Here is a 24,502-nt window from a genome sequence, read left to right as displayed (position 1 = left end):
CTGAATGTTTTTGGAAGTAGTTTTTAGTTTGTTTTTAGTTTTAGCTATTTTAGGGGGATATCTGTGTGTGCAGGTGACTATTACTGTGCATAATTATTAGGCAACTTAACAAAAAACAAATATATACCCATTTCAATTATTTATTTTTACCAGTGAAACCAATATAACATCTCCACATTCACAAATATACATTTCTGACATTCAAAAACAAAACAAAAACAAATCGGCGACCAATATAGCCACCTTTCTTTGCAAGGACACTCAAAAGCCTGCCATCCATGGATTCTGTCAGTGTTTTGATCTGTTCACCATCAACATTGCGTGCAGCAGCAACCACATCCTCCCAGACACTGTTCAGAGAGGTGTACTGTTTTCCCTCCTTGTAAATCTCACATTTGATGATGGACCACAGGTTCTCAATGGGGTTCAGATCAGGTGAACAAGGAGGCCATGTCATTAGTTTTTCTTCTTTTATACCCTTTCTTGCCAGCCACGCTGTGGAGTACTTGGACGCGTGTGATGGAGCATTGTCCTGCATGAAAATCATGTTTTTCTTGAAGGATGCAGACTTCTTCCTGTACCACTGCTTGAAGAAGGTGTCTTCCAGAAACTGGCAGTAGGACTGGGAGTTGAGCTTGACTCCATCCTCAACCCGAAAAGGCCCCACAAGCTCATCTTTGATGATACCAGCCCAAACCAGTACTCCACCTCCACCTTGCTGGCGTCTGAGTCGGACTGGAGCTCTCTGCCCTTTACCAATCCAGCCACGGGCCCATCCATCTGGCCCATCAAGACTCACTCTCATTTCATCAGTCCATAAAACCTTAGAAAAACCAGTCTTGAGATATTTCTTGGCCCAGTCTTGACGTTTCAGCTTGTGTGTCTTGTTCAGTGGTGGTCGTCTTTCAGCCTTTCTTACCTTGGCCATGTCTCTGAGTATTGCACACCTTGTGCTTTTGGGCACTCCAGTGATGTTGCAGCTCTGAAATATGGCCAAACTGGTGGCAAGTGGCATCTTGGCAGCTGCACGCTTGACTTTTCTCAGTTCATGGGCAGTTATTTTGCGCCTTGGTTTTTCCACACGCTTCTTGCGACCCTGTTGACTATTTTGAATGAAACGCTTGATTGTTCGATGATCACGCTTCAGAAGCTTTGCAATTTTGAGACTGCTGCATCCCTCTGCAAGATATCTCACTATTTTTGACTTTTCTGAGCCTGTCAAGTCCTTCTTTTGACCCATTTTGCCAAAGGAAAGGAAGTTGCCTAATAATTATGCACACCTGATATAGGGTGTTGATGTCATTAGACCACACCCCTTCTCATTACAGAGATGCACATCACCTAATATGCTTAATTGGTAGTAGGCTTTCGAGCCTATACAGCTTGGAGTAAGACAACATGCATGAAGAGGATGATGTGGACAAAATACTCATTTGCCTAATAATTCTGCACTCCCTGTATAGGTGGTCACACCAAGTTTGACTCTCAAGCTTGTCTATTTTTGCGCCTGGACTTCTTTAAGTTGCTTGAAGACGTCTCATCTGAGAAGCTTCTTCAGTTCTGAACTGAAGAAGCTTCTCAGATAAGAGATGAAATGTCTTCAAGCAACTTAAAGAAGTCCAAATGCTTTTCTTTCCAAGCTCCTTAGACTACAATGACCTGGATGACTGAGAACCTTCACAGACTTAATTTGTTTCTGCAAAGTAGAAGGACAGCCTTAAAATGAAATGTGTTTGACAAATAAAACCGAATCTGACTTGACTATCCCATTAGACACTAAAACACTTTTATCCACATCATTGTCTTTCTGCCTTCACACTCCAAATGAATCTCATCCACACATCTAAGTGTGTCTGCACTAAATCTATCATCAGGGACCCAAACACAATAAACAGGCAGTCTCCAAGCTGCTCTGTGAGGTTCACCATTTCTTTTTATTTGAATCCCAACAATCTAATTATCACATCCAGCAGATCTGATCTTGTCTGGAGTGTGAAATATTACATACGGGAAGTCCATTTAGGTCATTATAATAACTATTTATGAGCCTGTTGATTAGCTAGCATGTCCAAACACACCCGATGGGAACAGTCTTGGGTGGCACAGAAAGTGGTTATTTGACATGGTGGTGCTGCTTCAAAATGCATATAAACGGGTTAATGTAGTGATCCATAGTCTATTTCATTTGTGTGTTGCAGTGAAAAGATTGTTCCAAAGATTCGTTTTACAATATAAGGTTTTACAGGAAATAATGGGTCTATTTAGGGTAATTGGGTGGACAGCCCCCCAAGGAAAAACCTCAACATACTGGGCAACTTTCACCCTTCACTACAACTGCAAGCAAGTCCTGAAATTGCTAGTGTGGTTGAAGCCTCTGAAAGTCTTTTAGGTAACATTTGCCTAAATTAGTTGTTAAATTGGGCCCATTGGGATTATTAGCAGAGAATCAAGGTCTTGTTCTTCAAACTGTTTGAAAGAGAGAAGAGGATTTTTAAGGAGGTAATTAGACACAGACAGGGCTAAGGCTTCCTTAGTGCTTGGATAAGCGGAGTGGATTGCGAGAAGAGTGCGAAAAGGAATGCATAAACATACGTTAAGAAGTGATACACTTAATGGATCATCATATTTACAGATGAGAGCCAAAGAGAACAAGCGTTTTAAGGAAGCTCGTCATAAAAAACACACTTACACTGTGTTTAATGAAACTTCTTAATTTGGATTGCTTGGTTGTATTTGTTGTTTGCTTCAGTGTGCAGTAATATCATAGTTAAATGTCTTTTCATTCTTAAAGTAAACAGTGTACAGCCCTGATGCACAGTTAATATTTTCAAATATATTGAGCAGAGCTGGGCCGCATATATAATATATATTACAGATGGTCAATCGCCATTAAATTGGTATCGGCTTACATATAGTGTGTCTGCTCTGATTGCCACTCAATACACACTCCCCAGCCACTTCATGAGTTGCACCTTGCTTATACTGGTTTGAACCCTTTTTTGGCATGAGACGAATCCCCTGTTTAACCACATCCCAAAGGTGCTCTACTAGACTGAGATGTGGTGACTGTTGAGGTCATCTAACTACAGTTAGATGAGCTTTGGCGTGTTATCCTCCTGGAAGCAACCATCAGAAGGTGGGTACACTGTGGTCATAAAGCAATGGACATGCTCTGCAACAATACTCAGGTAGGCTGTGGTGTTTAAATGATTCTCAGTTGGTACTGCAGGGTTCAAAGTGTGAAAAGAAAATACTCCCCATAGCACTGCACCACCAGGAGCATGCTGAACTACAGATACAAAATTCTGACCCTGCCACCTTAACTACAACCCTGCCAATAGAAAAAGGACTTCTTTAATCAAAGGCAAATACTCGCTCATTCAGAGTGATTTGATCTCAGTGTTGGAGATTCCTCATGATCTACCTATAAATAGCCTTTTGTGATATCCAAATGATGCTCTAAAATGTTTTAAGCACTGGGCACGTCTTGGCTTTCTGAGTAATGGGCATTTAATAAAGATAGATTCTGTTTTTCACAGTGACGATTTATGGACGCTAATTCAAAACCACAGATCACAGCCAAGAAGGAAAACAGCCAAGAAGTGGGTAAAAAAACATTTCTCTGATGGAAGAAACGGTATTCAAAGGCATTCAACAAATATTTCCAAAGAAACTGATTTCCAAGCCAATTTTCACAAGTATGAAAAAGCAGAACACACAACTCTCTGATAAAAGAAACTCTTCAAAATAAAATAAATAAATAAAAAATCCACCTCTCTGCAAACTCCGCTTATCGTTTCGTTTCTACTACACACAGTAGCTAAGCATTGTTAGCAGTGTCAGCATTCTTCTGAATGATTAAAAAGGCTCTGCGTGTTAAATGTGGAGCATAAAAAGAAATATCACATCTTTCCTAAAAAAAGTGTTTAAAGTGAATGTGACAAATGTTTATACATAATCTTCTGTTGTACCACTTAGTAAGACCAATGTTTATCGAACTGTCTTTGATTTAGTTTGTGAACAGAATAAACTGAATGTGATAAATCATGGTTAGACTGGTACCACACCAGTTGAAATACTACAACAAAAGAATAGTTTGAAACTTCGACAAACGCTTTTGTTTTCAATAATGTAATGTTTGCAGGCAGCCAGAGGAGAATCCAGTAAGTCACTGTATAAGGAAACGGTTAGAGGCAATAATTCTCCCTAAAATCTACCCATTTGTGTTTATTCACCCAAAAACAGCCATTGCACTGACCACCTTGCTGTTGGCTAGCTTTGAGCTTTGCACAATGGACACACCACTCGTCTGTGTGGAGTGAGTCTGTTTGTCTTCTGATCTTAGAGCCTAACAGAGACTCATATCTTTTATTTTGCTCCAGCCTCTCTCTTTGATTTTTTTTATCTTATACAGACACATCTTTAAGTAAATTCACATGTAGATGTGTCCTTTCATTGACATTGTATTATAGCTGTGTCACCTCTACTTAAAAAAAGAAAACTTTTACATTTCTATTTGGAGACATGTTCATTAGTAATATTAGTTATGATGGGGACATCTTTGGAAAGAGCAAGGCTAGCTGTCTATTCCCTACTTCTAGTCTTCATGGTAAGCCAAACTAATTAACTCTTGGCTACGGCTCCAGACCGAGCACACAGCCACGATGGTCTGCTGGATTAACGCAGACACGGCGGCGCGACGAATTAACAAAAGATTTGGAGACCACTGAGTGAATGCATAAAAAGTAAGAGTGTGCAACGTTGCAAAATCACTTTCTCCTCATGTGATTAAGACACGTGGCAGATCGAATTAATTTGATCTGAATTAACGTATTTAAATGCTTTCTGGCACTTTAGTTCTTTCTTATTTACTTTCTCATTTGTTAGGGAAGCAATAATCAAAACTTTGTCTCGGTTTGGTGATGCTGACAAACTCATTTAAAGTTGTGAATAGCTCAGACTCTCAGTTTGCTCTTGCCTCTCAGAATGTGAGAGTCTCCACAGCGGATAAAGCTGCCGTGTATGGAGAGTGGTCTTCACCTCTGTCATGTAATGACGCTTTATTTTAAAGGTGGCTGCCAACTAACCATGGTCAGAACATGTTAGGCCTTCTTCCATATACGTCTCTGAAATTTAAGCTGTGCTTACAAGGGATGTCACATGATCTATTCTTAAGGCACCTGATTTAAATCAACCCATCCCCACTCACTCTGTCCCCACAGAGCAACACCATTTTTGTTCTCCGGAGATTTGTACGCTGATTAAGTCAATACGGCTCTGAGACCAGCCCACAGGTCGGTTGTGATTCAAAGAGTAATGGCAGCATGGAAGACATCGCGCTTGAAGGCACATACTTGTAATGACAGAGCAATTACAGAGTCTCAGATATCACCCGTCCTCTCTGATCTAGGGCGAGAGAGGAGTCAGCGCAGTGGCAGACAAAATAAAAGTTGTTACGCATTTTCTCTTTGTTTGTTTTTAACTGACACAAGCTGTAGGATCAACAGAGTAGAAATGAATACTTGGTAAGACTGAAATTGGACGACAGCAGTATAACCACATGATGGCTCCTTTTTCACGTGGCATTTGGTTGTCCCTGATTTTTTTTAAAGCTGCTTTCACACATCATTGACTCATCAGGCTAACCACCTCATTGTGGCTAAAACCACTGGCCACATGCTGAGGTTTGCTCTATTGTCACATCCGAGAATAGCAGAATATAGCTGCACATCAGCGCAGTCCGGTGATAATTTAAACCACAGGAATCGGTTAAGTTATGTTTAGTTACCTTACTACTCTCTTACGCTCTCCTACAAACTTCTTATAAAATGTACGCATCAAACGAATTAAGAAAACACCTGAATCACATATCAGATCTCAATGAATGACACATTAAAAGTTGAAAATCTTTACTGATATACATTTTGTAATCCATTGAGAACAGCGAGTGAAAACCAAAAGCATCAATTCTTTGACGGCTAGATTTTAAAAAAGATAAATAAATAAATCACACAAAAAATCAAAACTAAAGTTGTTCCGCTCTGAAAATTGTCCCTTAATTTTTGTGAGCCATATACTTTGAATCAGACAAATTGACAGCTCTTTCTTCTTGTTTGAGAAATCTTTTTGATGCTGTCACTAATTGCCTCCGGGGGAGCTGACAGTATCCGAGGATGTGTAAAATCTTTACCTGTAATGTCGGTTCCTCTATCGTCGTCCGAGTCCTCTTCCTTCACATCTGTTCTGACCTCCTCTTTCATTTCTGGTACAAAGAAGTCCGTCTGACGAGACAGCGGAACCATATAGTTGATGACATCCGAACTGTAGATCTCAATAGTTGGGAATGCACAAAGCTTCCTCTCCTATTAAAATGGAAAAAGAAAAAAGACACAAAACAGGAAGTGAGATTTACCTTATAATATCCTATTACCCTTGCAAAGATAGGTGCGTTCGTTCTGTAAAAACCACAAAGACACTGTCGAATGTCACCTTAATATTTGTGCAAACTTGTGCTTGTGTCTCTAATTGAGAAAGTGATAACCTTTCATAATTACACTGAGCTGGAAGAGGAAAAAGAAGGAAAACAAGCACACAGACAGCATGAAGTCTGACTAGCTTTGAGCTGTGAGAAAGATCAGATCAACAGAGAGCAGATTATCTGCTTAAATGACTGCTTCGCGCACACAAGATAACAGAATTCTACATAATCATCTTCACAATGATCAAATTCAAGTGATGCACAATCTCTGTAAACAAATAACATGCCCTTTTCTTCACAGTGCCAGTGGCACCGGGGTCACTGGTTCTCAAAATGTGATCCCCACTGGTGGGGAATAGAGCCACTGCAGCTGTGGCGTACACGACCAGGGGAAAACTACAGATTTCTGATGGAGTCGAGCTAACTAACTAAAAAAACAGAACTATAATTCTGTTTTTTTATCTTTGGTGGTAGGATATGAACTTATTTGCATTATGTTGTCAGACATGCCTGAAAAAATGTTTAGGAAGCAGTGATGCAAAGGCCCTCGTGTTTCATTTGCATGAAAAAGGTCTGAGCAGACTCAATTAACTTCAACACTGAGAGAAAGGCTACGTTCACACTGCAGGCGAAAGCGCATCAAATCCGATTTTTTTGACCCTATGCGACCCATATCCAATCATGGTATGACAGTGTGAACGGCACAAATCCGATATTTTCAAATCCGATCTGGGTCACTTTTGTATGTGGTACTGAATCCGATACATATCCGATGTTTTAGAAAGCGACTGCTGTTTGAACGGTCATGTCGCATTAAATCCGTCTTTTACGTCACTGACACAAGACAGACGCCAATTATCAGCGCCGGAGAAGACATCGCGAACGCTTCCTGGCTATCCCGTGTGGATGTCAGTGAAACTGTTGGGAAGACAACGTTGGAGAAACGTGAACATTTTATTTGTACTGTATAATCTGCAGACTCTGACAGAAATCTGCAACTATCCTTTGAAGCACCGCTCCTCTCTATAACAGCAATAAGGATCATTATTAGGTTATCTACATTATTATGTAAATAACAAAATAACTTAAAGCAAAAATTGGGAAACGTGAAGTCCTAAGTCTTTATATTAAGGGCCATCAGTCAAACAATATTGTTTGCTCTGGGTCTAAACAGAGCGCGTTGTGTGTGACATCTTCTTTTGCGCATGCAGGCCGCTTTGAGGGTTCACACTAGAGCACGTTTGCTGGTCGCATTTTATTTGTAGTGTGAACAAGCAGACAAAAAAAATCGGATTTGATCAAAAAAACGGAATTGAGCATTAACACCTGCAGTGTGAACGTAGCCTAAGTGACCCAGATCGGATTTGAAAATATCGGATTTGTGCCGTTCACACTGTCATACCATGATCGGATATGGGTCGCATAGGGTCAAAAAAATCGGATTTGATGCGCTTTCGCCTGCAGTGTGAACGTAGCCTAAAGGACATCTTCAGTTCTCACTGTACCCATCATGTTTTTCCAAGTTATTATTTTGCACTACAAAAGCTAAACACAAATTTAAAACACCCAAAGGCCTCATAAAACTACTGGTTAAATCCTTTCTTTCAATGCTTCTCACATAAAACACGACAAAGAGCGTAGGGACCGAGGACCCGTGCTGAAGGAGTGTGATGAACACCTCAGACAAGCAGAAAACATTTCAAATATGCAGTTCAAAAGTGCCTTTGCTGATATAACACTATGTCTTTCACACATTAATATGTATATACTGTATCCCCTTCCATGTGAGTTCATTAAAGTTGCATTACCATCTACATCAGTGCGTCTACACTTTCCGCAAGAAGTATATGCAGTGAGTGGAGAGTTTATAAATATTATACTATATTTTCCTCTAAAGTGGACATTAGCCTTTCATAATTTTTCTTTATGCTTTCATATAGTTCTCAAGGGACTGCAGAGGAATGAGCTGTGTGATGAGCCATCAGAGCGCGGCAGAAGCAGAGGTGAGCTGCACAGGCTGGTCTCAGCTGTGATCGGCTGCAAAGTGACATATGAATGCTGGAATGCACAAACATGAACACAAGTCAATAAAAATCCCACGCAGTGTTTTTGCCCTTGATTTTATTTTTTTATTCCTTATGATTCATAAAAAAAGTTCCCTTGTTGTTCACTTATAATAGAGATCCGGCCGAGGGTAACACACTGTAGCTACTAAAGAGAAGAGAGCTCAGTATGATGGGTTGTTTTGCATAATTCTTTCTCATTCCTCATATTAAAGGCAAATTTATGACTGTATACAGCTGCTGGCTGTGAGCACAGCTGCAGCTGCTCTGTCTGGCTCTTATAGGTGAAGCTGTGGCTGGATACAGTTATCACTCAGCCTTCAGACAGCTGCATTCGAAGGTTGACTCTGTGGTGCTGAATATGTACGGCTGTACTATTTGCTTCTGTGACAAATGTGTTAAACCGCCAACCCCATTACAGCACATTCATCACTGCACACACACACATGTGCAGTCAGTGTTCTTCTCATTAACAGATATGTCCCAGTCAGAACTGCAACAGCCCAAGTACAGCCATGGCTACAGTGACAGCTTTGTCATACCAAGGCTGCCCTCACAATCACAGCAATTACAGCCTCTGCCTCAATCAGCTTTGGCAGTGGTCACTGAGAACTGACCCCCCTCTTCCAGTTTTCTTTCACTGCCACACTGAGACTGCACCGGCCTGCCTTTACATTGCACAGATTAATGCATACCTATGAGATTTTCTCTATTGGTGAAAATGATTAAAAGGTGGTGCAAAAGTTTTGCAAGGAGATACAAAAGTAGTCCAGGAAAACCCGACCTTTTGGGGTCTAACTATATTGTTGTTTTTGTATATTTTTGGGGGCCACATTCCTGACATTTTAGGACATAAGCATTATGTGGACAACTGATATCAGCAAATGGCTCCAAAACACTCAAAAGATTTTATAGTTTTGAGCTGTGCTTTGGGGCATTAAATCGCTACAAATATGCCCTTTACCAACACCAAAGCAACCTTTAACCATAACATTTCTCCACCATGCTTGAAAGATGGCTTCAAGCACTCCTTCAGCATCTTTCCATTTGCTCCACATCTAAGAGCTCAAACACACATGTGTCTATACACAACACTTCTTTCCCCCCAAACTGTCTCTGTCCAGTGTCTTTGAGGGTTTTTTTTAATCACTCTTAATCATCTCCTTTTTACTGGCCAGCCTCATATTTGGCTTTTTTTTGTTGCAACTATGCCTAGAAGGCCAGCTTCCAAGAGTCGCCTCTTGACTGTGTGTTGATAATGGTGTTTGGTGGGTGCCATTTAATGAAGCTGCCAGTTGAAGACCTGTGAGGCGACAAATACATCAAACTACTTGTCTTCTTGCTCAGTTGCGCTCCAGGGCCTCACACATCTCTTTCTATTCTTGTTAGAGCAAGACCGCACTGTTCTGTGGAGGGAGAACTTGCCAGCACTGCATGCGACCTTCAGTGTTTGTCAGTTTCCCACAGCTTTCATTTCTTAGAACAAGAGCAAGAATAGCAATGTTTACAGCTTTTTGGGGGGCCCTTTTTAAGACTTGAATAAAACCTGCAAAGAATTCAACATTAACTGAATAAAGAAGTGTTTCAGATTTCAGCCGTGATGACAGGAAAAGGAGTTTTTAATGATCAGTTAGGATTTCGCTTGCATTAGAGAGCAAAACGTGCCGTTGACACACAGGAGTGCGCTTTGCTATGAGCGTCTGTATAAGACAACATTCCATTATCATCATTAATGGCATTCACAAACAATTTCATTAATTTAATTTATTTTTTATGTACATGTCTTTAAACTTAATAACAACATATTTAAGTGATAACTTATTTTTAGCTAAAATTACAAAAAATCAATAGAATGAAAAAGTAAAAAAATATGCAATGCTAATTACAAGTAAAACTATAAAAGCATTAGAACAAAATGCCCTTGAAGTATTAAAAGCACACAAAACAGAAAAATTGCCTCATGATTGTTATGTTATAACTGATGTCTCGGTATCTCCTGCTGAAACTGAGCAAGCCGGTGCTAATTTGAGCTACTGAACCTTGTAAACATAGCTTTTATCACCAAGTTTATATATATTTTTTTAAATTATTACCACACAAAGTAGAAAGTAACTGTAAAGGAGAAGCCGTGAAATAGCTTTGAAGATACTTGATATTTTTCTATTAAAAACAGGAGACTTTGAATAGAAGGAAGCATGCAGGGAAAGCTCCAGGGAAGTATAACTCTAAAAATGTGACTTTGCACCATTAAATCGATTTAAATATTCTTATTCTATTCACTTTTTTTTCTTCGACTAGCAAATAAGCGAGAATGACATTTACAAGAAGTGCTTTTGGTTCAGCTCTTTAGTTAAACCTCTCAGAACTGAAGTGACCACTTCAAATCATTTAAAAAGCAGTTTCTCCCCAAAAAACAAAAAAACCCTTAAACCTGGTGCACTTTTCAAAACTTCTTTTTGCTCTTTGAAAATGTTGCAAGGTTTATTTCTTTAAATCTGCTGCTGGATAAATGTGTTGTTATGTTAAACCGCACTGCTGATTTCTCCTTAGCGCACATATTCGTTCCCACGTGGAAACCTTCGCGCACTCGCTCTCTTTATATTACACAGTATAACTCCACTGTTTGAATTTTTATGCTCGCGCTGCTCTTCATCTCACCACGCAAATGTTCATAAAGGTCTCGTCTATAAATTTAAGTGAATGTATAGACTTGCTGTGTTGTCATGGTTATGTTACAAAACAAGCTATTCTGAGCTCTGAGGGAGAAATAATGAAAGAAACAAGTTGGATGGCCTAACTGCGGTAACCTGGCTCCATTTCTTATGGGTCAGGGTGATCTAGGTTGACTGATGGGTTTTAATCTAATCCTTGCAAAATAAGACTGTAGGAGCTGGTATGAATCACCTGGCTGCTACACATAGAGGCTCCAGCCTTGGGGCTCCTTATGCAAATGAGTGCCCATCTCCTTGAACCTACTCCGATAATGAGCAGGGAATTTGAGACAAAGACGGTTCACTATACTGTAGGCATACATGTATCTCCAAGGGATACGGTAACAGATAAAAGAAAGAAAAGCACATATAAGAAAGGTGTAAACCAATATGTCTGCATTACAGACAGTAAGAGTTACTTTAAAACAGTCATTTGTTAATAATTTTCCATTTCTTTCCATAAAAGATTCTTCCAGTGACTGCAAGATGTTATTTAAACACTTGGCTGAATCTGATGAATTAATGGTTACCAGAGCATCAGGGAGACAGGATATAACTTCCATTATCTTTGGTACAAATACAATTTTTTGCCTTTAACACAGGAAATGTACTTTCTTTTGCAAAAGTCTCATACCTGAATAAAAAAATAAATGAACAAATAAAGCAACACAACAGCATGTGAAGCTACAAGAGGCACAAGATGATGCACATGTTCAATAATCCACTTTGCAGGATGCCAGTGTGTTATAAAGACAGCTTATTAGACAGCACAGGTTTTCTTTGACTTTAAAACAATTTTTGAAATCATGTCATGCATATTACCAATTAATACTATATAGTGATTTACTGACACATATATTAGCCCATCTCAGTCCTGAGGAGGAATGTTTCTATAACATCTTATCACCTAATCCTGCAAAATGGAGTCGAAAATCCTACTTGTGACCGTTAATGTAAAACTCTCTGTGCATTATGGTGTAGGTCCCTGTAATGGTACCAAAGTAGTTCCAAAACATTAGGGCACGGTCCGCTGGGTCATGTGGGTGGAGCTTCTGATGTGGGTGGAGCTTCTGTGTTCTTTGGGCTGGCAGTGTGGTTGCTTAAAATGCAGCAGTGTTAAAGTACGTAGATGCCAAAGTGACATCAACATAAATGTACACAGTTTTCCAGCAGGGCATTCAGTTGTTCTGACAAATCATTGGGCACTTGCTTAATTCACAAACGCACCACTCTAAAGCTGTTCTTCAAAATAAATGTACTCCACATTAAAACAAAATTTGCTTTAACAGAAACAGTGAATATCATTACTGCACTCCTGCTAACGCATTAACAGTGTTACGTTGTTGAATATATTTATTTTGAAAATCATCCTAAAAATTACGAGTGGTGTGTTTTTCACTTCCATTAACATATTTTGCAATACGAAGTTGATTTTTTGAAAGCTTTTATTCTAATTTTCCGATTATAAAATCTTCACATAGGTTTGTTTATTCAATCATCTTCCCTGCTGCACTTAATCTTTTACTACACTTAATCTGTGGTTATAAGATTCATTTCTATTGTATCTTCTGTTGCTCTTTAAGGTATTTCAAAGACCTCAGTGACAGTTTTTTTTAATTACTCCTTTTGCTGTCGACACAAACAACTACTTCTAATTACACAGTAATTGATTCTTCACTTTAACTGTACTTGCCTTTATGAACAGTGCACAATCAAAAGGCAATCTCTAAACTGAAGTAACCAAAGTAACATTAACATAATTAGCTTTTTTCTGTCTTTGATGATATTTAATGAAAACTAAACAGAGACAAAAATACCAAAATATATACGGAAGCAGAGGTTTTAACTAAGATCTTTGTTTCAAACATAAGCCTACCTGTTCCAAACTTGAATATCATTTCCATGGGTGCCTCAGCATTCACTTACACTGCCTAGTTATAGCTGCTCAAGTCTTCTGGCAGCATTAATCTTTACACCTGACAGTGACATCTGTGATAGATTTTTATGAAGTTAACACCTGTATTTTAGGCGGATTGCACTTCTTTTTCAGGAGGCCTGATGGAACCTTTTGGAGAACAATGACCCACGTTGTGTTTGGTGCTGTTTGTTTTGGCTCTAGGATAGGCCTCAAGGACAGACTAGTTGCTTTTTGATAGTGCAGAGGCATACTTTGTTTCCTTATCTGGAGAGCAGACATAGAAGGGGGTATATGAAACTCTGTGTGAGATTAGAACATCAGAACAGGGATGATGATACCTGCTGTAATGTGTTTTCATTTCTCCTCTCCTTGATATTCAGTCATTTTCATAATAAATATATTCATATTTTATACTATTCCTCTGGGTCCCTTGATTATTTCTGCATGAAGAAAACCTCTCATCATAACTTCTTACTAACCTGCTTTTGTTTACTCCAACATTGTTGGGTCCCCCCCCCCCACCGTTTTTTAATCAAAGTATTTTTTCTTGTGGTAAATCCTCCTCAGCTAATATAAAAAGCAGGTCTAACATACATTAGTTCATTTCACAAGGCATTATTACTGGTACTGATTGGAGCATAATTCACTATCATATGTTACATAAGTTTCACTGAAATAGGCTTGTTCCATATTACATGTTATACACAGTGTGTTTCATTTGTCTTACCTGTTTAAATGATTACAGCCATCTCATCTGACAGCCAGCAAAAGGAAAAAAACAACAACAGCTAACATCTATTATTAAACAACGATATGTACAACAAAGGGGTCTGATCTGTGGGGGGTATGTTTCACTGACCAGTAATCTATACTTACTGTCACTGGGGAAATAAATAAAGAAATCGCAGACAGATTAACTGTCATAATCAAAACTCGCTCCCGGCTTGAACGTCTTAATTATACGACAAGCAAGATGTTCTCTTTCCACCCAGTGGCCTTTTGTGGTTTCTGCCTGTCTGCTCTCTGATTGGGTGCCATCTATTTCCCGAAAGCTTATCATGGAGTCAACAAGCTTCCACTTAACCTGTGTCTTGAAGCTGCTGGGAATGAAATGTGCTCTGCTGCAGGATACAGAGGCAGATGGCTGAACCATCGAAAAACAGGTCACTGCTTCCTTGCCCGTCGCCTCCTAGCAGACTCAATGGTTATCATCGTCACAGCCACACTTTCCAAAATTCCTCATCACATTAGGAAATCTCACCTCTTAATAATTACTGATGACTAAAGACTAAATTGACTACATTTACATTAACAGCGAATACAATTTAATGATTAATATTTACTATACAAAATAGCCTTTTCTTAATTTTTCCCATAAATAATAAACCTGAAGGAAAAGCTCTTGTGCTTGCAAATAAACAGAAGATAATCCCCAAGTTGGTGACGTAAACAAATCAGAATATAGTGGAGGTGTGAAATCCATGTATAATTATGTGCAGTCAAGTGCTAAAGGCACAGAAGTTTGAATCTCAATAAAAATACACCTGCTAAAGTCACTACTGTATTTGGTTACATTTTGTCTATGAAAAAAAACACATTTTAATTAGAGAAATCAGACAATCTGGAGTTTGATTTGCATGATAGCTCAAAACTCTGGGGCCTGCTGTTTGCTGACAACAGTAGAAAAAACATATATGTAGGCATTGCGGCAAAGTGTAAGACACAGAAGTGGGTGATATCCATCATATATCCACCAGCCACCCCTCATTTCTTTTTTATGTTTTGCTTCAGAGGAGCCAAATATAATGCATTACTGTATTAGTTACCATGTTTTCAGTTGAATCTATGAAAACTAGCAAATATCGCAGTTTTAGGCATATCTCAGTATGAGGAGTGAGTCCTTAAAAATTTAGGAAACTGGACAATTGGACGACAAACGAACAAGTGACAAACTTATAAACTATCAACAACAGATGAACAGTATCTGAAAGTCATCCTTAAGAAACCCACCAAAAGCCTGACACAGGGTCTAAAACATGCATCTGGCCCTTCGGTTGATCCATCTACTGTTCACGGACGCCTCACTGGAAATGGTCCCAGTAGAAGTTGGCTGTCAAGAAGCCATTCTTAGGGAAGGTTGAGTTATGTCAGATTAAACAAGAACTGGACGAAAAATTTGCGGCAACAGGTGTGGTTCAAATCGTCAAATATGTATGCAGGAAGCCAGGAGAGAGGTACAACAGCGGGTATCTACAGCCAGAGCCTGCGCCTGTAAAACACAGTGGAGGCTCTGCCATGGTTTGGGGCTCAATTTCAGCCAGTGATGTTGGAGATCTTGTCAAAATTGACAGAATTGTGAATGCAGAAAAGTACTATCCGATTTTGATCCACCACACAGTGTGGGATCATCTTGACTTAGAACAAAACAAAAGTCGACCAAAATCCAAAGAAGAGCTTTGAATGTCCCACAAGAAGCCTGGAGAACTATTCCTGAAAACTACTTAAAAGAAATGACAAGAAAAGCGCCAAAGAGAGTTCAGGCTGTGTTGAAAAGTAAAGACAGTCCGACCAAACATAGACTTTCAAGCGATTTTGCCTTATAAGCTGTATTTCCATGTAATGTTTGCATATAGTTCAATACATTGCTGCACCTATTTCCCACATTCCCTGCAAAATATAAAGAAATCATGGGTACTGTAGTACTCTACCTTCAAAATACGCATCACAATCTCTGGCACATGGCAGAAGTTCAAAAGCAAAGAAAACATAAAATGTTAGAAAAATATGTTATTTGCTGCATGTATTGTTACTACAATACAGCATTTCATGGCTACACAGGATATTTTATCTTGTGTGTAACCATGTCAGCATTTCCTCTGGAAAGAAAAGTATTAATTAATATCAGCTGCTTGGCCGATGTAGTGTACAGGATTTTTAACCAGAAAAGAATAGTATCATCTTGGCTTAGGAATGCTTCTTGTATCACTCACCTCATTAGGTAATGAGTAATTAATCAGGCTCTATCCTTAGAACAAGACAAGTACTGTGATATTTACAGGATCTCACAAAATGTCCGTGGAAGAAGAGGTGTGAAGTGAACAAACACAGAACAAGTCAGTTTGAAGGAGAACGAGATGATTAAACAGAACAAAGGACACAGGTTGAAGCATCAGTTCTGTGGACGTGCCCTTGAACACAGTCTTATCCCCAGGATAGTACTCTGACTGACCTTTTATTAATACTCACTTCAAGATATAGGCAGTAATTCCCCCACTGAATCAATAGAAATGCCCCCACTTTTAATTACTGCTCATAAAGCAGCCTTCCAGGAGGAATATAATTGCTACTGTAACAATCAAGATCAGTATATCAGTCAGATCGGTCTCATAAAAAGTCTTCTCAGGTGAGATTGAAATACATACTTTTTTCACATTAATTTAAAAGCAACTGGTTTTCTGTCACTTATAAGAAAATATGAGAAATAATAGCAGCTGCTCAAATGATTGAACAGAGACAACAGTCAATTTTCTATTATTACCCAAGTCTGACAGGATTTCTAGACCACAAAAGCGAATGACTTGAACCCTAATAATTTCCAAAAAGTTTCAAAAACTCACAAAAACCCATGTATCGAATATGGAACAAGTGGCATTACAGTGCCAAGTTAGTAGTTTATGGTGATATAACTACACCTGTGGGTTACTCAGGACTGACTGGGACAAAAAAGTTTGTGTTTTCACACTGTGTTTCAGTGTAATTAGAGAGAGAGAGAGTGTGTGTGTGTGTGTGTGTGTGTGTGTGTGTGTGTGTGTGTGTGTGTGTGTGTGTGTGTGTGTGTGTGTGTGTAGGGAGAACTGCAAGACAAAGAAAAAGATATAGGGGAGAGTCTCCTGGAGTTTTATAGTCCTTGACCTCTCTGGCAGCAGCTCAGTGAACACACAGTATCCCCTCCTTCAATAGAAACAGCAATAACAGGAAGGTGAACATGGATAACAACACCCCTGGAGCTTCATTTACCCCCCCCCCCCCCCCGAGTAACGAGGCCATAAATACAGCAGAAGTATTTTAGCCTTTCACATATTAAATGTATTCTATCCTCTTAGGTCTGATGAATAACGCTAACACAAACAATCATTCACTTGCAGACTTGCAGACGTGTCTTGAAAGATGTGATATCAAAAAAAGGAGATTTTCAAAGATCTGAGCATTAGGTTGGTTCTTCCTTTCATGTCTCCGCTCTCATCTCCGGGTTTGTGTTCAGCTCAGGAGCTGTTCTGGCTGTTGGCCAGAAAAAGAAGAGACAGAAGACACAGGAGAATCTCACTTTGAAAACACAGAAGACTCACAAAGTCGAGGAACAACCCACAGCAAATATCAAGAAGTCTGACTCTAGATTGACCGAGACACGGGGGTCATCCTTACCTCACTGTGTTCTTTATATTTTCAGGGATGCAGTGTGTTGTTTGTCAGGTCCCATGGATAAAATTTAAACTGTGAGCAGTGGATAATTTACCCAGCATCCTTTTCTGAGACCAATACTACATGGTGGATTTTGTTTTAGGAGCAATAAGATGTGTGACTTTACACCTTACTGCAACTACAGTTTGATTTATTTGGGGACTATTCTTGTGATCTAGCTTAATAATCCCTAATAACGAGAGCTGTTCACCTCAAGATGTATTTTGTTGTTTTAGCTTGTTTTCTATTCTTTTTTTAACACACTACATAGTTTACACAATTGTCAACAATCACATAAAGAAATAGATCAATTTGTCAAAAAACCTGTGCTCAGATTTGATTAACTCTTAAAGAAATGGCAATTCTCACTTTTTAAACTGCTAGAATCATTACTCCCAGCTCAAACACCATGTCTCAGCTTGACGTTCGTTGTCGTGCAGAGTTGCAGATGTTAGAAACTTGCCGCCTTAAATAGAGGTAGGCGAGGCAGACTAATATGGCCAAACAAATAAAGAGCAAATTATCACCCTTCATCACAGCTCCTTTTACTCCGTGTAAATCACTAAGATGTTATTTAGGACTTTAAAATGAGCTGATCCTATCGGTGAGTTAGTGTATATTCCATAAGTGAGTAGCCACCAGGGAAGCCTATAATTGACTGTCCCACATGACTGAACGCAATTTGTGACAGGTAGCCCATGAAGGCAGATTACAGTGCAGTAGGTAAAAATCCATCCTCACACTTACTCACTGTTAAAGAACACCATCACACCTGATATAGTTGTTACCTTGTGGGTTATTTTTGGACTTTTTTAATTGTATATTTGTTGAAAACATGCTAGCTGTGTGGCTTTAAAGTTTTTTTTTCCACTACCTTGGTCCACACTCAAAAAGTTTCTACAAGTGTTACAACTATGTACTGTCCCTGAAGGATTTAGCACACTGACCTCGATAATTCCCAGACTTCTGAAATATTAACATGTTAAGATTCACTGTATCTCAATTATGGTACTTTGGTAAGTACAATTGCTCATCATATACACAATGGTCTTTCTAAACTGTTTAAAGTAATTTCTAATATAGGACATATTTGAATAACCCAAACTGCAATACTTCAGTTTAATTTCTGGCGTTAACTAAGCAGAGTAAATCACCTAATCTGCCCAGCTAATATTAGATCTCTTCTTTAAACACACCTAACTATTGTTAAATAAACTAGCGATCCTAAAAGGGACGAAGCTATAGTGTTGTCAGGAGTAAGACACACTGACAGCCTACCTCCGTGTCGCAGGAAACATGTGAGCTGTGTAGCAGCAGTGAATAATGAAAGGAAAACAATGTTCATTCAGCCATGTAGTAAACTGCTAGCCCAGTGCAAGCTGGTAAAAGAAGCTTGCCTCTAGCTATGGGTGTAGGTCACTTCATCATAATAGGGTATGTAAAGAAAACAAACCCATTCATACACACATGAACATATGGACACACTTGGGCACATTTATTTATAGATGGATGATTTCTCACCCCGGCCCAAAGGCACACAGAAATGAAAATTAATACAAAAGGTAGGTGACTTCTGGTGATAATTGGTGACAGTCTCCCGAGTTCCCTCTATCCCCTGGTCTATTTACTCCCACTGCACTATTACAGCCACAATCCACCCTCCTCACACCCTTCATAACCTCCTCACCCCTTCCTATCTGTGGAAAGAGACAAAAACTCTACTTCACACCTCTGCAGAGGTGTCCAATTCAGATTGTCCCTTATGGTCACACACTTCTCCGGAACAGAGCATTTTCATTCTGCCTCCAATAAGGCTATTTTCTGCATCCCTCTCAGCAAGCCCAGGCCTTCTCCATCACCTCTATCACCTCCATGCTTCCATGCCCCAGTGGAAGTGTGCAGACATGGCTGGCTGGAGGTGGCAGAGATCTGACGACTGAAAATTGCATTGCTGCAGAAGGCAGGGCGATGGGTTTGTAGCAACCTCTCTGTGCACCTGTGCAATCAATAAGTACACAGCCTTCATGAGCTACAAGTATAGCGACTCAGTCAGCAGCTGCTGTGGCCTCCAGAGGTCTCCCAATTGATCTGATGAGCTGGCAAGAGGTAAAAAACAGTGAGAGTGGCTAATTCCCAAAATGTTCATTATAAACTCCATCTTACTTGCTTGCTTTAGGACACACAACATGAAATCAAAGTAAAAGAACAGGCTAGTTAATATAAAACTAGGAAAAGGTACCACTGATGATCTGTTCCACCATATTATAATGTATGCAGTGTCTAGATCACTGCTGACGAACGAAACATTCAACATTAGCTTGGACTTTTTATGTCTTTTAGATTTATTCCCATTTCTTTCTTTAGTGCTATCTGAGCAGTTGAAGCACTACTATGGTCCACGCTGAAATATTTAAGCAATATTTGCAGAAATTCTTACTTCCAACAGGTTTAACTGACATTTTTGATTTCTGAGGGTATGTCTTGAAAATATCAAATGGAATGCAGTGCAACCTGGTACAGACATCCACAAAGCTAAAATAAATAAATAAATAAAGTCAGTTCACTTTGTTAATGCCACAAGCAAGTTCGAGTTTCACATACAATATGCAGCAAAGCCCTGGATAAATTGCAACAAATATAATAACCACCACAAATAACTACCATGCTAAACAGTTCTGCACATATGCAATGCAGCCCTGAACATTTCTAGATGTTTCCACCAAGGGGGGCATATGAGAATGCAAATATCTGATGAAATTGAATCTGACATTAAACAGGCTTTAGCCTGACACCACAAAATAATTGTAGTGTCCAGAAGTACACATGTGAGAATACCGGAGGCAGTACTGTGTCATGTGTGTCCTGCCTCATGTTCACTCTATTTAGGCTGCTTGCTCACACAAACCACGGTACTTCCATTAAGGAAAACTCATCTATCTTTGCTCTGCACCACATACATGTCTGTTCCTGATCCTGCAGACATCTTCTGAGATCCATGTGTGAACTTGTAACCTTTCCCCTAATTCCACTATAAGACTGACAGTTGCGATTTGAAGTGAAATGTCTCCACAACCATTAGATGGCCTTCCAGATAGAATGTTTGGATTTCCAAATATAATATATCTGCTAAACATCAGGATGTTGAAATAGTCCAGGCCTTGAGGTTTCACTTCAAGGCAGAGGATGCCTCACACAATACGCAATGACACAGACAGGCTGAATGAACAAAAAGTTCTTCTGATAACGTTTACTACAGGTAAACAAATGCAGACAGAGAACAAAATTTAACAGAAAGCATCAACAGAGCGCAGGAAGGCGGAGTACAAACAGGATCCAACAAAAGACGATCTAAAAGAGTAACCGAAAACAAGACGGCAACGGCTCAAAAGAAAACACAGGAGCACACAGGAATGGACAATCAGAGGAAGATGCATTGACAACAGGAAGCAGACGATACAAAGAGTGTCTTGGGTATTAAGACACAGGTGAACCCAATGAGGGTAGGGAAAACGTTCAAAAAGAACAAACTAGAGACAAACTAGGTAACTTCAAAATGTGACTGGAAGTAAATGAAAAAAGAAAATATGCACACAGAGACTGAAACCACTGACAGGGAAGCAGGAGGGGAAGTGAGAAACAATAAAAATACAAGTAATGATTTCTATGATATCAACAGTTATTACAGCTACATGCTGAGGTTTATATTGGGCTTAAGGCACCATCCCATATACATAAAGTCAGAAAGTCTACAGCATGCTAAAACATGTTAAAGCAAATCAATAATAATAATATTAAGTGCACAGATGTTGCATTGTGTCTGTTTTATGTGAAAATATCTTATTTTAAATTAGCTATTGTAGTTTTTTTTAATCCAGCATAAGCATTCACTTACACTATCATGATTTATATGCCTGAAGGTTTTGCACTGAATTATTCACATTTAAAGATCAGCCTGGTTACCAGCAAAGTATTTATATGTTTTAAAAAAAGGGGGCAGTGTTAAAAGGGTCTCTCCTAAACTCTTACCAAGCCTGTAAACAAGCTAAGTGAACTGCAGAGTTCAGCTCTAAACACATCCTCTAAGAAGGATACTTAATATGCCTTTAAGACCTAAAGTAAACAGTAGCTTTTATTGTGGCAGCGAGATTTCCCTCTGAAAACAGATTTAAGAGTAAGCACGAGGCCATTAAGAAAACCATCGGAGAGGTTTGCAGTCAATTAGTCCTGAACATTAAAGCTTCAGGAATCAGTGAAGCACTACATGGAAAGCAGGATACAGAAATGCATGAATATAAATCGTGACTCATTTTAAATAGGCAGAAAGATTCCCTCCTTTATTTGGGATATTAATCTGAGAATCTAATGTTTGAGATATCCACATATCTGTTCTAATGAGATACAATTAGGATAAGGGGATGAGGACAGTGACTGTGACACGGAGAAAGAATCTACCCATTTTTTGCTTCTGCTGGGATCTCATCTGCAGAGCACCTTAAATATTTGCCACAATGAAAGTCTCTACAAAGTGCTGCAGCTTCTTTGCACAAGCAAACCCGGAGGCATTTAGAGGGCCCAAGAAATTATTAGCAAATAATTTTTGACCTGTCAAGTGAAGAGGGCTCAATTCTACGGAAATGGCATTTTGCTAAGTTTCAGCAGTATAATGAAGCTCTACAAAACCTAGGGCAAAAAACTTGAATTGTGTCTACGTCTCAGTGGCATCCTTAAAGAGAGCCACACACAGCCAATCAACTTATATATACAAATCCTGCCCAGACATAATTTAAAAGTTCTGAAAGGCAGCAGCAGAAGAAAAGTATTGTCCAAAGATAGAAAAAGGTGTGATTAATGTAGCGGCGATGTGTTTAATGTGGCGGTAATGAGTTCTGCCAAGTATTTTGTGAGATTTGGCCAAAGAATGAAATGACAGACAGGGCACATTATAACAAAGAGCTGTGAGTTAAAGACCTGCACAGGATAAAAAGGAAGTAAGGGGTGATGAAAATTATTCCTTCCACACCTAAAATTTCATAATCAGCAGAGAGAAACAGAATTCTGTTGGCCAGGATTTACTTAGTGCAGTGTCTCCAATTAAGTCCACAACAACCTGGCCTTGTAGCTTTAGAAATCAGCCATAAGGCATTCAACATCGTCTCTTTGAATAAACCCTGGCTACCTATCCTTGGCATTAACAAATGAAGTGAGTGCACACATCAATCTTAATAAATCACAAATCACAAACAGGACTTATAACATTTTTACAATTCTCATGTTTGCCTTGAAGTTAAAAACACCCACACTTACTGTATATTCTCTACAGTTCTGTGGCTAGAGATGCTGCTTTCCTTTCACAAACAAAATTTCTTAAGTTTTGTTGACTACACCCCTCATCCCCTGGCATTCAAAGTTCACAGCAAACAAACAATTACAGCTGATGGAACTGAAGACATTATAAAAGAAACAGTCTAAGCAAGATTATGAGAGAAACGTGGCACTCAAATAATCTATAATCTAAATCCATATATGAATCCTTTCTTTAAGGATGGGCTCAGCACTCTGTAGAGCAAAAAGTATATGTATCTGCAAGCTCTTTCTTTCGATTACTACCCAGAACTAATTACCATAGGTTTGGCTTTAGCACAGACTGATTGGTAAATTGACAGTTTTGCCTTCCAGCTCAGCTCTCACGTCACCACTACAGGCAGGCACAATGCCCACATAACTGCAGATGTCCCCTGACCAACCTGAAGCTCTATTTCCTAAGATACCGGTAGTCTCTCATCCCAGCCACTGTACAATCAGCTGCACATCATGCTTGAGGCCATATTATAATCAAGTTAACACAACCACATTGTCTGAAAAAGCAGGGATTTCCAAAACAGAAGTTCTCCTATCCCCAGCTATGCTTTAAGGTCCTGTCCATGAACAGAGACGAGGGGCAACTTTTGCCAAGAAACACTGCTTGACTTTGTACCAGGCATGTAACTATGGCCCTAGACCCTGTACTTCCACAGTACCCCTTCTCAGCTAAACCCCTGGGGAACCCAGTTCGCATGCTTCCCCAAAGCACATGTAGATGTCTCTCTTTTAAGCGCTCCTTCGGCTGCACGAGAATAAACCCAGCTAGGATCGGCATTTCTCTGCCCCGACCAAAGCTCCCTGGAGCCAAGCCCTGATTTCCTTTCCTGAGTTGAGGCCAAGCCAAAGTTCTTCTCCGTTGCCTCCCCAACCGCCTGCCACACTCCAACCTTTCTTATTCTACAACCACCACCTGGAGCCTTCCCACATTGTTTTTTACATTTTCCACTTGTACACAGTGCTATCAAGTTTAAATGAGCCAACACAAAGGCGACATACTAACATCCTCAGCATTATTATGCCAGTACATACAAAATCTGTTGCAGAGCGTAGTGGCTAATAGGACTTTAATTAACTCCAATAAACTACACATAGAGCCAACAAAATTATAATAAAGAAGGAAAACAAACTTCAGTTTCACAGCCACAATCAGTGTGAGTGGAAGAGAGAGAACAAAACAGGAAACTCAAACTAATCTTTTGACTAATGACATGTTTTAAGTGGTACCAAGGATAACAATTTGTTTTCGCATCACGCCTCCATCCTTAAAGATCACAAAAATCACAGGGAGGGATGGTCTGATGTCAGACACAAGACAGAAACTGTTGGGTCTGGGTTAAAGTCGCCATTGCCCTACCGCTGTCCACAGGGCAAGAACCATGTTTAAGCCACAGGCCACCCTTTATTAAGGCTCTGTCAGCATGGCACAACGGCAGCCTAATGGTTACAATTAACAATCCCTTCTGCTGACAGAGCCCCTATCAGAATGCCCCCTCTGTGATACTTGCAGCCTGAT

The 24,502-nt window shown here is 39.5% G+C and overlaps 1 protein-coding gene across 1 annotated transcript in view; it reads right to left on the bottom strand.

Annotated features, from left to right (window-relative positions):
• tex264a (testis expressed 264, ER-phagy receptor a) overlaps positions 1-24,502 on the bottom strand; it is a 78,167-nt gene that overhangs the window by 4,229 nt on the left and 49,436 nt on the right. The window contains exon 3 of the mRNA XM_084928408.1: positions 6,191-6,362. Within this exon, the coding sequence (XP_084784534.1) occupies positions 6,191-6,362 (172 nt within the window). The remainder of the gene's footprint in view (positions 1-6,190; positions 6,363-24,502) is intronic.

This window comes from Perissodus microlepis, chromosome 5 (genome assembly GCF_051167445.1).
Source record: "Perissodus microlepis isolate ML-2025 ecotype Zambia chromosome 5, ASM5116744v1, whole genome shotgun sequence".
NCBI classification, from domain to species: Eukaryota; Metazoa; Chordata; class Actinopteri; order Cichliformes; family Cichlidae; genus Perissodus; species Perissodus microlepis.
This window is presented reverse-complemented; position numbering and strand designations above follow the sequence as displayed.